General features: G+C 33.8%; 1 protein-coding gene across 4 annotated transcripts in view; it reads left to right on the top strand.

Annotated features, from left to right (window-relative positions):
• Positions 1-15,676, top strand: part of VRK2 (VRK serine/threonine kinase 2) — a 96,519-nt gene that overhangs the window by 78,275 nt on the left and 2,568 nt on the right. For 3 of the 4 annotated variants that reach the window (XM_074332005.2, XM_074332006.2, XM_074332004.2), the window contains exons 12-13: positions 114-275; positions 13,441-13,530. In XM_074332005.2, coding sequence (XP_074188106.2) covers positions 114-275; positions 13,441-13,530 — 252 coding nt within the window. The remainder of the gene's footprint in view (positions 1-113; positions 276-13,440; positions 13,531-15,676) is intronic. The other variant, XM_019717191.3, reaches the window with a different exon arrangement.

The raw sequence follows: 15,676 nt of genomic DNA, 5'->3' as shown, positions 1-15,676 counted from the left end.
TTATTTTTCAAAACTTGGCAAGTTTAGAATTTTCAAGAATCTGGACATGAATGCGTGTGTTTTTTTATGTCAAAAGTTTTCATTATGTATTATTACTTACTCTATATCAACAGGTTGATTTGCAGAAGGCTGCAACAAAGCAAGTCAATCATATGCAAAATAGGTTAATAGAAAAAGAAGTCCCTGGTGAGAGAAGTGTTGAGTCCTGTACAACAAGGAGAAAAGTGCAAAAAGAGGAAAAGCTAATTGGATTGCTTAACAATGAAGCAGCTCAGGTAAGGGGTTTTTATTGTTGTTTTTTTCTTTTTCCTTTTTTTTTTCTTTTTTTCCTTAATGTTACATTAGAATATGCCCTTTGGGAATAAAGACATTTTATTGTCTCCTGAGGGCCAAGGTTGTATGGTTTTGTTAAATGAGAAGGGATCAGAAAATATCCTACCCAGCGGATGAAATCAAAGCCGCCGACACCAGTTATCATAGAAACAGAATGACCGTGAGCACATTTGGGTACAGATCTGACTTCTTCCTTTAACCTAAGAATGTAATTAAGTGCACTTAAATTTTTCATGACATCTATGATCCATTAGGGACTTTTAACGTATTCCATACTTTTCCACTGCTTCCTCCAGTCTAACCCTTATAATCAAATATAAGTGAAGTGTTTCCCTGTCAATATGATTATATTTTAAAATGATGTGTTTTTTACATCATTTGATCATTTGGTTGGATAGTGACATACCTTTAGCACATGACTCATTCAGGCCACAGCAAAAGTCTTTCTAATCTAATCTTTCTTGACAAGGAGGAGAAGCATACAATGTATTTCTAGCTGCACTGAAAAAATATTTTTTTTTTAAAATGGCCAACATTTTATATGATTTATGTGTGTGTGTGTGTGTATGTGTGTGTGTGTGTGTGTATATATATATATATGTATATACACAAATTTTCCCAAAGTTTTCTGAAAAACCATCATTTTCCTAAAGTAATTTGAGGTAGTTTGCAGTGTGCAACAGGATAATTTAATACCCTCACCTTCTATTTCCCACCCCCTCCTCCCAAAACTTGGTATATTAGTCAGCTGGGATGTTAATGAATAAACTGAGCACTGAATTTGGCTCTGAACTTCTTGACAGCTAAGGCAAAAATTAGAAGTATACTAGTCATTTCTCATCCAACCAGCAAGCATACAAGTTTATCCAGAGAGAGAAATGCTTTTTTAGTACTAATAGGAATCTTTTGCATTTATTTATTGTTACAAAATAACAGAATTAAAATTTTTTAATTGTAAAGGAATCTACATCAAATGGTCATTTCATAATTCCCATTTGCAAAATTAAAGACAAATATTATATGGTGACAAAATAGAGATTTTTGAGCGCTCTTTTTCAACCTTCCTATGCACCAGAATTACCTGTGTATGGGGGGTGCAGAGGGACTGTAAAAAATACTGATGCCCAGGTTCCAAGCAAAGAAATCCATTAATTTTTATTGGGATGGCGATATATGTGTGTGTAGATCTTATCACTCTAGAAAGTTCTTTGTTCCCTTTCTCAGGCAGTCCCCTTCCCCCAAGAGATAACCACTGTTCTGATATTCTGTTTCTCATCACTAGATTAGTCCTGCCTCTTCTAGAGTTTCACATACATGTAGTCATACAGTATGTACTCTTTCTTTGTCTGGCTTCTTTCACTCAGTATGTATTTTGAGATTTAGCCATACTGTTGCATGTATTAGTAATGAGGTATTTTTCTTGTTGAGTAGTACTCCACTGTATAACTATATCATAATTCACATATCCAATCTCTTATTAATGGACACCTGGGCTACCCCTGGTTCTAATAATCACAAATACAGTTGCTATAAACATTCTGACACAGTTTGTTCTATGGACATGTTTTGTTTCTCCTGAGAGGTGGAATTGCTGGGTCATAGGACAGATGCATATTTTACAAAAAGCTGACAAACTGTTTCCATTTTATACTCCCACCAGTAATGTACGAGAGTTCCAGCCATTTCACATCCTTCCCAACATTTGGTGTTGTCAATCTTTTTCATTTTAGCCATTCCAACACGTGTGTATTGGTATCTCATGGTGATTCTAGTTATCATTTACCTGATGACTAATAATTTAGAGCATATTTTCATGTGCTAACTACCCACTCATATATCTTCTTTTATGAAGTGTCTTTTCAAGTGTTTTGATCCATTTTTATTTAGCTGATTGTCTTTTTATTATTGAGTTGTAGGAATTCTTAATATATTTCACATATAAGTCTTCTGTCCAATATCTGTATTGTGGATATCTTCTCTGTAGTGTACAGCCTGCCTATTCATTTACTTAATAGTGTTTTTGATGAGCAGAAGCTATTTACTTTTATTTGAAGTTCAATTAATATTTTCCTTTATCATGCTTTTCTTTTTTTTTTTTTTTTTTTTTTTTTTTGGTAAAGAAACCTTTGCTTACCTCAAGGTCACAAAATTATTTTGTTATTTATGTATATTTTTAGAAGGCTTATAGTTTTAGCTTTTGTGTTTGGATCTATGAGCCATCTCAAATCAGTTATTGTATATGGTGAGTGGTAGGGGTTGAGGTTCATCCTTTTCCATATAGAAAGCCAACTGCCCCACCATCATTTGTTAAAAAGATTTTCCTCTTCCTAATTAAATTTCTTGGGAGCCCAGTCAAAAGTCAGCAGACTGTACTACCATAGTGTGGGTCTATTTCTGAACTTTCTCTTCTATCACGCTATTTGTCTATCCTTACACCAGCATCACAATGCATCAATTACTGTAGCTTTAGATCAAGTTCTGGAATTAGGTAGTGGAAGTCCTTCAACCATTTTCTTTTCGTCAAGAATGGCCATTTTAGGTCCTTGTCCCCTTCCTCATATTTAAGAACCATATTTAAGTTTGTTTTCACTAAAAACCACACTGGGATTTTGAGTGGAACTATACTAACTAAAGATCTCAAGTTTAGGGGGAACTGAAATCCCAACAACATTGAGTCCTCCAATTCATGGACCTGATACTTCTCTCCATTTATATAGATCTTCTTTAATTTTTCTGAACAATGTTTTGTATTTTTCAATGTAGACAGCTTACGTATCTTCCATTAAAATTATCTCTAATAAATATTTTAGATTTGATCTTGTTGTAAATGTCATCTAAAAAAATTTAAATTTCAGTTATTTGTTGCTTGTATATAGCAGTACAGTTGATTTTGTACACTGACCTTGTGTCTTTGGATCTTCTTAGGATCACTTATTCTAGTAGTTTTTTTGTACATTCTTAGGATTTTCTACATAGTCAAACATGTTGTTTATAAATAGAGCTTTGCTTCTTCCCTTGCAACATGTACGCCTTTATTTATTTATTTATTTATTTATTTTATTTTATTTTTAATGGTTATTACTCCTGCCAGGACCCTAGATTGAATAGAAGTACTGAGAGTGGGCATCCTTGCTTTGCTCCGGATTCATTCTTTCACTAATAACTATGGTGTTCGCTGTATGTTCTTCTTAAATGCTGTTTATCAGGCTAAGGAAATTTCATGTTATTTGTGGTTTGTTGAAAAATAAATTTAACTCATAAATGGGTATTAAAATGCTTTTTATAGATCTATTGAGATGATCATATAATTTTTCTCCTTTAGTAGTATGATGAATTACATTGATTTTTGAATGTTAATTCAATCTTTTGTATCTGGGATAAACCCCACTTATGATGTGTTGTCATACTGAATTCAATTTGCTATTATTTCATTAAAGATTTTTGATGAGAGATATTGGTCTGTAATTTACTTTTCTCATAATGTGCTTGTGTGGTTTTGTTTTCAGGTCATTATTGGAGGGTCAATTTTCATAAAATGTTTTAGTAAGATTTGTCTTTTATAAATGTTTGATAGACTTTATTTAGCAAGAAAACCATCAGAGTCTAGAGTTTTGTTGTAGAAAAATTTTAAATTATGAATTTTCTCTCTATAACAAATATAGTGATCATTAGATTTTCTTCTGTCAGTTTGGCAATTTGTATCTTTCAAGGAATTTGTCCATTTCATCTAACTTGTCAAATTTTTAAGCAAGATGTAGTTCATGATATTCTCTTATTATCCTTTTAGAATCTTCAAGCTCCATATTGATGTCTCCTCTTTCATTCCTGGTAATGGTGACTTTTCTTTTCTTTATTCTTTTTTTTTTTTTTTTTTTTTTTTTGATAGGCTAGCTACATGCCAATCATTTCTACTAATCTTTTCAAAGAACCAACCTTTGAATTTGTTGATTTATCTACGTTGATCTGATTTCTATTTCATTAATTTCCATTTTTTATCATTTCCTTCCTTCTTATTTTGAGTTTAATTTGTTCTTTTAAGCTTCATAAAGTGAAAGCTTACATTATTGGTTTTAAGCCTTTTTTGCTTTCCTAAAATGTAGTTAACTCTATAGATTTTTAGGCACTGCTTTAGCTGTATTACACAAATTTTGATATGTTTTCATTATTGTTGAGAAGTATATTTTCTGATTTCCTTTGCTTATTCGTTGAACCATGGATTATTCAATAGTATGTTCTTTAATCCCTAAATATTTTAAATATTTTTCTGGGTATCTTTTTGTTAATGATTTCTTATAAATTGTCTTCAGAACATATCCTATATTACTGCAATCCTTTCAAATTCGTAAAAACTTGTTTTATGGCCCAGAAAGTCTACCTTGGTGAATGTTCCTTTTGTAAAGAATGTTTATTCTGAAGTTTGGGCTATGCTATTCAATAAATATTAATTAGGTTAAACTGTTTGATAGTACTTTTCAAATCTTCTATATCCTTTCTATTTTGCTTTATTTTTGTCCTCCTGTTTTGTCACCTGATGACAAAGAGGTATTAAAATGCTTCAGCTGTAATTGTGGATTCATGTTGACTATTGTAAATAATGCTGCAGTGAACATAGGGCTGCATGTATCTTTTCGAATTAGTGTTTTGGAATTCTTCGGATAAATATCAAAAGTGGAATTACTGGATCATTTGGTAGTCCTGTTTTAATTTTTTGAGGAATCTCCATACTGTTTTCCAAGGTGGCAGCACCAACTTGCAGTCCCACTAATAGTGCATGAGGCTTCCTTTTTCTCCAAGTCCTGGCTAACACTTGCAGTTTATTGATTTATTGATCATAGCCATTCTGACAAGTGTGAGGTGATATCTCATTGTGGTTTTAATTTGCATTTCCCTGATGATTACCGATGTTGAGCATCTTTTCTTATGTTTATTGGCCATCTGTATGTCCTCTTCGGAGAAATGTCTATTTAGGTTTTCTGCCCATTTTTTAATAGGATTCTGGTGTGTGTGTGTGTGTGTGTGTGTGTGTGTGTGTGTGTGTGTGTGTGTTGTACGAGTTCCTTATATATTTTGGACATTAATCCCTTATTGGATGTATCATTGGTGAATATCTTCTCCCATTCAGTAGGTTATCTTTTATATTGTCGATGGTTTCCTTGACTGTGCAAAATCTCTTTAGTTTGATGTAGTAACATTTACTTTTTCTTTTGTTTCCCTTGCCCAAGGACATATATCAAAAAAGTATTACTAAGAGCAATGTGAGTTCACGGCCTATGTTTTCTTGTAGGAGTTTTATGGTTTGGGTGTTACATTAAGTCTTTAATCCATTTTGAGTTTATTCTTGTATGTGGTGTAAGCAAGTGATTCAGTTTGATTCTTTTGCATGTATGTGTCCAGTCTTCCCAACACCATTTATTGAAAAGATTGTCTTTACCTAACTGTATATTCTTGCCTCCTTTGTCGGAGATTAAAGGACCATATAAGCAAGGGTTTATTTTTAGGCTCTATTCTGTTCCATTGGTTTATGAGTCTGTTTTGATTCCAATACCATGCTATTTTAATTACCATAACTTTTAGTATAGTTTTGATATCAGGTAAAGTTATACTTCCAACTTTCTTTTTTCTCAATATTGCTATTGCTGTGGTTCCATATCAATTTTAGGATTATTTGTTCTAGTCCTGTAAAAAATACCATTGGTATTTTGATAGAGATTGCATTGAATCTGTAGATTGCTTTGGATAGTATGGACATTGTAACATGTTAATTCTTCCTATCCATGAGCATGGTATGTGCTTCCATTTTATTTGTATCTTCTTCAATTAATTTCTTCAATACTTATAGTTTTCCGAGTATAGGTATTTTATCTCCTTGATTAAATTATTCCTTGATATTTTATTCTTTTTGATGCAGTCGTAAATGGTATTCTTAATTTCTCTGTCTGATAGTGATTGTTGTATAAAAATGCAACAAATTTCTGAATATTAATTTTGTGTCCTGTCACTTTACTGAATTCATTTATCAGTTCTAATAATTTTTTTGGTGGATTCTTGAGTGTTCTCTATATATAGTATCTATCATGTCATCTGCAAATAATGACAGTTTTACTTCTTCCTTTCCCATTTGGATGCCTCCTTTTTTTTCTTTCTCTTGTCTGATTGCTGTGGCCAGGACTTCCAATACTGTATTGAATAAAAGTGGTGGAAGTGGACATCCTTGTCTTGTTCCTGATCTTAAAAAATAATGCTTTCAGCTTTTCACCATTGAGTATGATGTTAATTGTGTGTTTGTCATATGTTGTCTTTATTGTATTGAGGTATATTCCTTTTATACCCACTTTGCTAAGAATTTTTTATCATAAATAGATGTTGGATTTTGTCAAATGCTTTTTCTGCATCTACTGATATGATCATATGATTTATTTTTCATTTTGTTTATGTGGTGTTGTTTATGTTAATTGATTTGCAGATATTGAACCAGCCTTATATCCTGGGAATAAACACCACTTAATCATGGTGTATGATCTTTTTAATGCATTATTGATTTGGTTTGCTAATATGTTGAGGATTTCTACATCTATGTTCATCAGGGACATTGGTGTATAATTTTCTTTTTTTGTAATGTCTTTGTCTGGTTTAGGTATCAGGGTGATGATGGCCTCAAGAAATGAACTGGGCTCTTCAACTTCTTTAGTTTGAGAAGGATAGATATTAATTCTTCTTCGATTTTTTTTGGTAAAATTCATTGCTGAAGCCATCTGGTCCAGGGCTTTTGTTTATTGGGAGTTTTTTAATTACTGATTTGACTTAGTTAGTAGTTATCTGTTCAGATTTTTTGCTTTTTCTTGATTCAGCCTTGGAAGATTGCATGTTTCTAGAAATTTATCCATTCCCAGATTGCACAATTTGTTGTCATGTAATTGTTCCTAGTATTTCCTGATAATCTTGTATTTCTGTGGTGTCAGTTGTCACTTCTCTTCTTTCATTTCTGATTTTATTTATTTGGGCCCTCTCTCTTTTTTGCTTGATTAGTCTGGTTAAATGGTTTATCAATTTTTTTTCTCTTGTTTAGAGTCCCATTGAGTTCATCTGTTCTTCCCCTAAGTTCATTGCCTATCCTTACAACCAGTATTTCAAACTCTGCATCTGGTAGATTGTTTGTCTCCCGTTAATTCTTTTTCTGGAGTTTTTTCCTGGTTTTGTTTGTTTTCAAATGGGATATGTTTGTCTCCTCATTTTGGCTGACTCCATGTGTTTCTATGTATGGGTACACCTGCTATGTCTTCCAGTTATGGCAGAGTAGCCTCATGTGTTAGGTGTCCTGTGAACTCTGGTGGTGCAGTCTCCCTGTTCACCTGAGCCAGCTACCTATTTTTGTGAATAATTTTATTAGTACCTAGCCATATTCATTCTCTTATTGTCTATAGCTACTTTTATGCTATAGTGGCAGAGCTGAGTAGTTGCAACGGAGACTGTATGGCTGGAAAATCTTAAAATATTTACCATCTGTCCTTTTAAAGAAAAAGTTTGTAAGCCCTTGGTCTAGAACAACTCTAATAGAAACATAATGTGAGCCATATATGTAATTTTAAGTCTTTTAGTAGCAACATTTAAAAAAGTTAAAAGAACAAGTAAAATTTGTTTTAATATACTCTAAACCAATATCTAAAATATTGTAATGTTTTATTATAAAAATTATTTTAAAAATTTAGATATTTAACATTTTATATATTAAAATTGTCAAAATATCATGTTTTATATTAATAGTACATCTCAATTTGGACTAGCCACATTTCAAGCATTCAAGTCAAATGTGGCCAGTAGCTACTCTATTAGCACAGCTCTAGAAATTACAAGTACCTTTAACTTATCATCAGTCTACCTGGAGTTAAAATTTCACTTCACATATAAGACCCTTATAAAAATATGTGTATATTTCCGTTTATCCTGCCACCCTTTGTTCTGTTGTCGTATGTTTTGCTTTTACAATAATATGTAATTCCACAATGCACTGTTATTGTGCTTTAAAAAGTCAGTTTTCTTTAAAAGAAATTAAGAAAGGAAGGGGGAATAAAGTTTGAAATACCCCCATATTTACTGTTACTGGAATTCTTCAGACCTTTGATAGAACCAAGTTTACATTTGGCATCATTTCCCTTCAGCCTAAAGAAATTCCTTTAATTGTGTAGATTTCCTAGAGACTAATTCTCTCAACTCTTGTCTGCCTGAAAGTATCTATATTTCACCTTTGCTTTTTTTGGTGTGGGGAAAACTAGAATTATATTTTATTTCTGAATTCATTAATTGTAGACTCAGAGATTGCAAAAATAGAAAACTCCCATGTATGTTTTCCCCAATTAAATCATCGTATATAACCATACTATGATTTTTAAAACCAGGAATTAACATTGGTATACTACTGTAAAATACAGACCTTATTTGTTCACCGATTTTCACATGCACGTGTGTGAGAGTGTGTGTGTGTGTGTGTGTGTGTGTGTGTTCCTATGAAATTTTAGTACATGTATCATGCAAAGACCACAATCATCCTACAGAACTATTCCATGACCGCAAAGAAACTCCTTTATGTTGCTTACATCTTGAGTTATTTTTAATAATTTGTAGTTTTCTAAGAATTGGTGTATTTCATCTAAGCTGCCATAGTTTTATGTGTAGAATTGTTCATAGTATTTATTCCCTTATTTAAATCCTGTAAATGTCTGTGGGATCTGTAGTAGTATTTCTTTCTTTATTGGTTGTTTTCTTTTTTGGTCTGGTTTATCAATTTTATTGGTCTTTTTGCAGAACCAGCTTTTGTGTGTTTGATTTTTGCCTATTTTTCTGTTGTCAATTTCATTGATTTCTGCTCTTGGATTTTTCTTTTTCAAGTTTCTTGAGGTAGAAACTTAAGCCTCAATTATTGAATTGTGACTTTTCTTCTTTGCCAATATAAGTATTTAGTATTATAGATTTCCCTTCTAGCACTGTGTTAGCTATGTCCCACATATTTTGAAATACTTTCATTCAGTTCAATATATTTTTATGTTTCTCATCATGGGTCTCTTTGACTGATTCAGAAAAGTGTTTTTTAAATTTTCAAGTGCTTGAAGCTTTCCTCTATTATTTCTTTCCTTCAGCTTGATTTCGGTTTATTTTCCTTTTTCTAGTTTAGGTAGAAGGTTAGGCTATTAACTTGAACCCTTAATTTTTTTCTAAAATAAACATTTAATGCTATAAATGTCTTGCTAAGTGCCATTTTAACTGCATCCCATGAATCCCTATATACATTGTGGTTTTATTTTGCTTAGTTCAACACATTTTGTACTTTCCCTTGAGACTTCTTTTGTGATGCCCTGGTTATTAAAAGTGTTGTTTAATTTTCAACTATTTGAAATGTTTGTTATCTTTCTGTTATTGATTTCTAATTTATATTGTCTGAGAACATATTTTGTGTAATTTTAAATTTGTTGAGGTTTATTTTATGACTCAGGATATTGGTGCGTCTCGGTGAATGTTCCAGTTGCAATTGAAAGGAACATGTATTTCTCCTATTTAGGGGTGGAGTACTCTATAATTTTCAGCTACATCCCATTGGTTTTTGGTGTCATTAAGTTCTTTTATAGCCTTGCTGATTTTCTCTAGTAGTTCTATTAATTACTACGAGTGTGGTTTTCTAGTTAGGAGGATGTGGGGTGCTGCCTCTTTGCTGTCATTTGCTTAATGCATGGCAGTGATGGTCAACAGAGCTTCTCCCCTCAGTATTTGAGGGTTGCTGTCTCTTTGCTCATGTTTGCTTAATGCAGGGTGCACGTGGTCAGTAGGACTCTACTGCACAGTCTCCGGTGGGTACAGGAGAGGCACTGCTTCTGCCTGTGTTAGCACAGGGAAGGACAGTCTACACAGCTCTCCCCTACAGTCTGCATAGTACCTGGTGGGAGGGAGGGGTGCCACCTCAGTAGTGCAGGCTGGGAATCGTTGACATGGCCCTCTCTCATAATTTCCATAATACCCAGTGGGAAAGGATACTGCCTGGTTAGTGTGGGCATGGCCAGTAGGGCTCCACTCTGGTCTTCTCAGTGCTTAGTTGGGAGGGAAGGTGTGCTCCCTGGTTAGTACAGCGTGGTGATACTTCACATGGCTCCACCCCAGCTTCCACAGAACCTGGTGGAAAGTGGGAGAGCTGCAGCTTCTTTCATGATTTTCATGTAGAGTAGGTATAGTCAAAGGGGTTCTGTCCTATAGACCTGCCATCCCTCTAGTCCATTGCTTAGTGAAAGCAGGCTTCTTTGGGCCTTTTTCTTTTTCTTCCTTTTTTTTTTTTTTTTTTTTGTCTGTGCATATTGTTTCAGATTGTAGGCTGCTTTATGGGATACATACCATATTTCTCCGAACATAAGACCCGGTCTTACATTAATTTTTGCTCCAAAAGACACATTAGGGCGTATTTTCAGGGGATGTCTTATTTTTTCATGTACAACAATCTACATTTATTCAAATACAGTCATGTCATCTTCTTCTGGAACATCGTCATAATGTACTAAATGTGTCTGTCTGGCTATCTTAAGTGGGGCTTATTTTCAGGGAAACACGTTAGGATGAACCAAAAAGGGGGCTTGGTGGTGAGAGACTAACAGCTAGGTCATTCCTCATGTTCTGAGTCCCCATCCAGTCTGCCTTCTACAACTTTCAGAGTGAATTACTGTGTTTTTTTTGTCTGAAGTCTGGTTATGAGGAATAGAGTAGAATGCTCTTACTCTGTCTTATCTGTTAATAAATGTCCCTCACCTTCATTTTGAAGGCCTCGTTGGGTATGGAATTTTTTTGTTATGAACTTTATAAAGATGTTTCCCTGCCTTCTTGGGTGTGTTTTTTTCCTGATAAGAATTAGCAATTATTATTATAATTGATGCTGTATATAATGTATCTTTCCTCTGGCTACTTTTAAGATTTGCTTTTTTTTTTTATCTTTAGTTTTCTAGGCATGGTTGTGTTGTGTGTATTCTGCTTTTAGTTCATTGAGCTTCTTTTATCTGTGGGTTGATATATGTCATCAAATTAGGAAAGTTTCCGCTATAATTTCGTTTCTTGCCTTAATCCCTCTTACTTCTCTTTCTCAGATCCAAATACATGCAAGTTAGAATGCTTTACCTTTTCTAATATAACTGAGTCTGTGTTCATTTTTCAAATCAGTGTTTTATCTTTCATATACTGCAGTTTGGATATTCATTTGCTAGGCCTCTCATTGGTTGTCAAATTAGCTGTTAAATCTAGCCAGTGAATTTTTCATTTCATATATCATATTTTTCAGTTCTAGAAGTGCATTGTGTTTTCCATTTCTCTGCTGAGAGTCCCTCATCTGTTCACTAATTATGTTCAACTTTTCCATTAAGTTCTTGACCATATTTATGTAGATGTTTTGTTCTTGTTTGATAATTCTACCATCTGGGTTGTAGCTGAGTCTATTTATATATTTTTTTTTTCTCTTAGTCATGGGTCACATTTTCCTGATTATGTATAGTGAAGTTTTATTGTATGTTGTACACTGTGGATGTTAAGTTCTTGTGATTCCAGTGTTTATTGCCTTCCTTTAAAGAGTACTGTTTTGGCCTGGCAGACAGTTAATTTATTAGTGGTTTGACTTTCTCATATCCTGATTTGTTTAAACTTTTCTTGGGTGGTCTAAAATAAGTATCATCTTAAATTGTAGCGTTTTGGGGATCTGGGTTGTTTTCCTTTCCTCAAGATTCACAGCCTTGTTTTTTTTTTGTTTTTGTTTTTGTTTTTCTATGTCTGATAAATTGCAATATATATTTTGCCCAACTTTATTGTTGTATTTATTTCATGGGGTTTCACAGCAGGTGGGGAGGTCTGGTGCCCATTACTCATGGCCAGAACTAGAAGGGTATTCATAGCTTCCTAATTGATTCTAACATGCATGCAAGACTAATCACTGCTCACAATGCAAGATTTCCTAACAGCATCACTCCTGGCATATTGGGCAGAGGTATTTGTTGTAAGGGCCTGTCCTGTACATTGTAGGATACCATCCCTGGCCTTATCCAATAGATGCCAATGTTGTGTCCTCTTAGTTGTGTCAACCAAAAATGTCTCCAGAAAATGGTAAATGTCCGTGAGGCAAATTTTCCCCAGGTTGAGAACTAGCTCTAGCAGAACAGATTATTATATACCTTATGCCAATGCTACTCAAAGTGCTGTGACAACCAAGTGCACTGGCATCACCTGAAGCTTCTTAGAAACAGAAATCTAAGGTCTCACGTCAGACCTTCTGAATGAGATCTGCATCTTAACAAGATCTCAAAATGATTTGTGTGCTTTCTAACATTTGAGAAAGAATGCCATAGGCTAGCAAACTTTTTTTTAAAGGGCCAAATAGTAAATATTTTAGGCTTAAGGTCCAGTCATTGTCAGAACAATTCAACTCTGCCATCATAGTGTAGGAGCAGCCACAAATGATCATAAACAAATGGGTATAGCTGTGTTCCAATAAAACTTTATTCAAAAAATAGGTAGCTAGCCAATGAGCCACACACTTCTTTTTCAATTACAGTTGACATTCAATATTATTTTATATTAGTTTCAGATGTACAGCATAGTCATTAGACATTAATTTATGAAGTAATCCCCCCAAATCCACAAATATGTATGTAGGCACTATATATACTTGTTACAATATTATTGACTGTATTCTCTATGTTGTATTTTACATCCCCGTGAATATTTTGTAACTATCAATTTGTAATTCTTAATCCCTTCATCTTTTTCACCCTGCCCCTAACCCCTCTCCCATCTGGCAACCATCAGTTTGTTCTCTGTATCTATGGGTCTCTTTATGTTTTATTTGTTCATTTATTTTGTTCCTTAGATTCCGCATATAAGTGAAATCATATGGTTATTTGTTTTTCTCTGTCTGACTTATTTCACTTAGCATAATACCCTCTAAATCAGGGGTGTCCAAACTTTTTTCAATGTCTTTCACCAGGGCCATATTTGGTAAAATACACAAACAGCCAGGCCACTCACTCGAGGTGAAGTACGTATTGCCTCACCTGGTTTATTTAAGTAAACTAAATATATTTTTGGAATTTGCTGCAGGCCAATAAAAAATGGATCGCAGGCTGCAGTTGGCCCGCAGGCCGCAGTTTGGACACCCCTGCTCTAGATTCATCCATGTTGCCAAAAATGGTAAGATTTCATTCTCTTTTATTGCCAAGGAATATTCCATTGTATATATGTACCATATCTTTACCCACTCGTCTGTTAATGGTCATTTGGGTTGCCCCATGTCTTGGCTATTGTTAAGTAATGCTGAAATGAACATAGGGGTGCATACACCTTTTCGAATTAGTGTTTTGGATTTCTTAGGATAAATACCCAGAAGAGGAATTGCTGGGTCTTAAGATGGTCTTTTAATTTTAATTTTTTGAGGAATCCCCATACTGTTTTACATAGTGGCTGCACCAATTTGCTATCCCACCAACAGTGCACAAGGGTTTTCTTTTTTCCACGTCCTAATACTTGTTTATTGATTTACTGATGATCGCCATTCTGACAGGTGTGAGGTGATACCTCGTTTTAGTTTGCATTTCTTTGATGATTGGTGACAGTGAACATCTTTTCATGTCTGCCATATGTATGTCCTCTCTGGAGGAATATCTATTCAGGTCCTCTGCCCATTTTTTAACTGGATTGTTTGTTTTTTGGTGTTGAGTTGAATAAGTTATTTATAAATTTTGGATATTGACACCTTATCAGATGTAGTGTCATTGGCAAATATCTTGTCCCATTTAGTTTTTGTTTTATTTATGATTTCCTTTGCTGTGCAAAAACTTTTCAGTTTGATGTAATCCCATTTATTTTTCCCTTTGTTTCCTTTGCCCAAGGAGGTATGCCAGTAAAAATATTACTAAGAGCAATGTCAGATAATTTACTGCCTGTTTTCTTCTAGGAGTTTTATGGTTTGGGGTCTTACATTTAAGTCTTTAATCCATTTTGAGCTTATTCTTACAATGGTCTAAGAAGGTGGTCTAGTTTCATTTTTTTTTTTTGCGTGTAACTGCCCCGTTTTCCCAAAACCATTTATTGAATAGACTGTCTTTACATTGGGTATTCTTATATTCTTCATCATAATTGACCATAAGCGTGGGTTTATTTCTGGGCTATCTATTCTGTTCTATTGATCTATAATCTGTTTTGATCCCAGTACCATGCTATTTTAATTACTGTAGCCTTGTAGCATAGTTTCATTTGAGTTATGAGTGATACCTCCAATTTTGTTCTTTTTTCTCAAGATTGCTTTGGCTATTCATGGTCTTTTGTGGTTCCATATAGATTTTAGGATTATTTGTTCTACTTCTGTGAAAAATGCCATTGGTATTGTATTTTGATAAGGATTACACTGAATATATAGATTGCTTTGGGTAATATGGACATTTTAATGGATGTTAATTCTTTCTATCCATGAGTATGGTATGGTATATGCTTCCATTTATTTGTATCTTCAGTTTCTTTCTTCAGTATCTTATAATGTTCCAAGTATAGTTCTTTTACCTCCTTGGTTAAATGTATTCCCTAGGTTTTTGTTTGTTTGCTGCAACTGTAAATGGGATTGTTTCTGAGTTTGTTATTGGTATATAAAAATGCAACCAATTTCTGAATATTAAAATTCATTTATCAGTTCTAACAGTTTTTTGGTGGAATCTTGAAGCTTTTCTATATGTAGCATCATGTCATCTGCAAATAATGAGTTTTACTTCTTCTGTAACACACTTTTCTAAACCATGCCATAGACTATCCCACTCAGACCTCTCAGTAAAGTGAAGACAACTGTTGGTTAAATTCTTAGACTAGATATATAGGTTACACAGATATTTCTGTCTTGAAATTTCAGTAGCTTGACTTTTTTTTACATAGGTGGGGGATATGATCCACTTCCACATGTAAGTAAGTTATATATAAATGCTGTTTGTTAGCTTTCCAGTGATGTTCAGATTTCTTTTTCTTTGTAGAAGAAGAGTGTTTCATGGGCCCAAGGAAATAACTATTCACTTATTTTGCCTTTAGCAAATTGAGCTGATAAACTTTAGGAAAATGCATTAGTATGACTCTGTTAGCTCTAAAAAGTTAGTTATCGCTCAGTAACTTATTTTTAATAGAAAAGCTAAAAAGAACCTTCAAGACATCTCTTTTGTTTTATATACCTTATGTAGAAGTCATTTCTCAGCTAATATGCTGCATCCTGAAAGTGACTTTTTTGGGGCGGAGGTGCTATTTGAAGAGTGCTACTGTGAATAATGCTGTGATGAACATGGGTATACAAATATCTCTTCAA

Source organism: Rhinolophus sinicus, chromosome 2 (genome assembly GCF_057876585.1).
Source record: "Rhinolophus sinicus isolate RSI-liver-muscle chromosome 2, RSI-T2T, whole genome shotgun sequence".
NCBI lineage: Eukaryota > Metazoa > Chordata > Mammalia > Chiroptera > Rhinolophidae > Rhinolophus > Rhinolophus sinicus.
The sequence above is the reverse complement of the archived record's forward strand: the minus strand, read 5'-3'. Positions and strand labels throughout refer to the sequence as shown.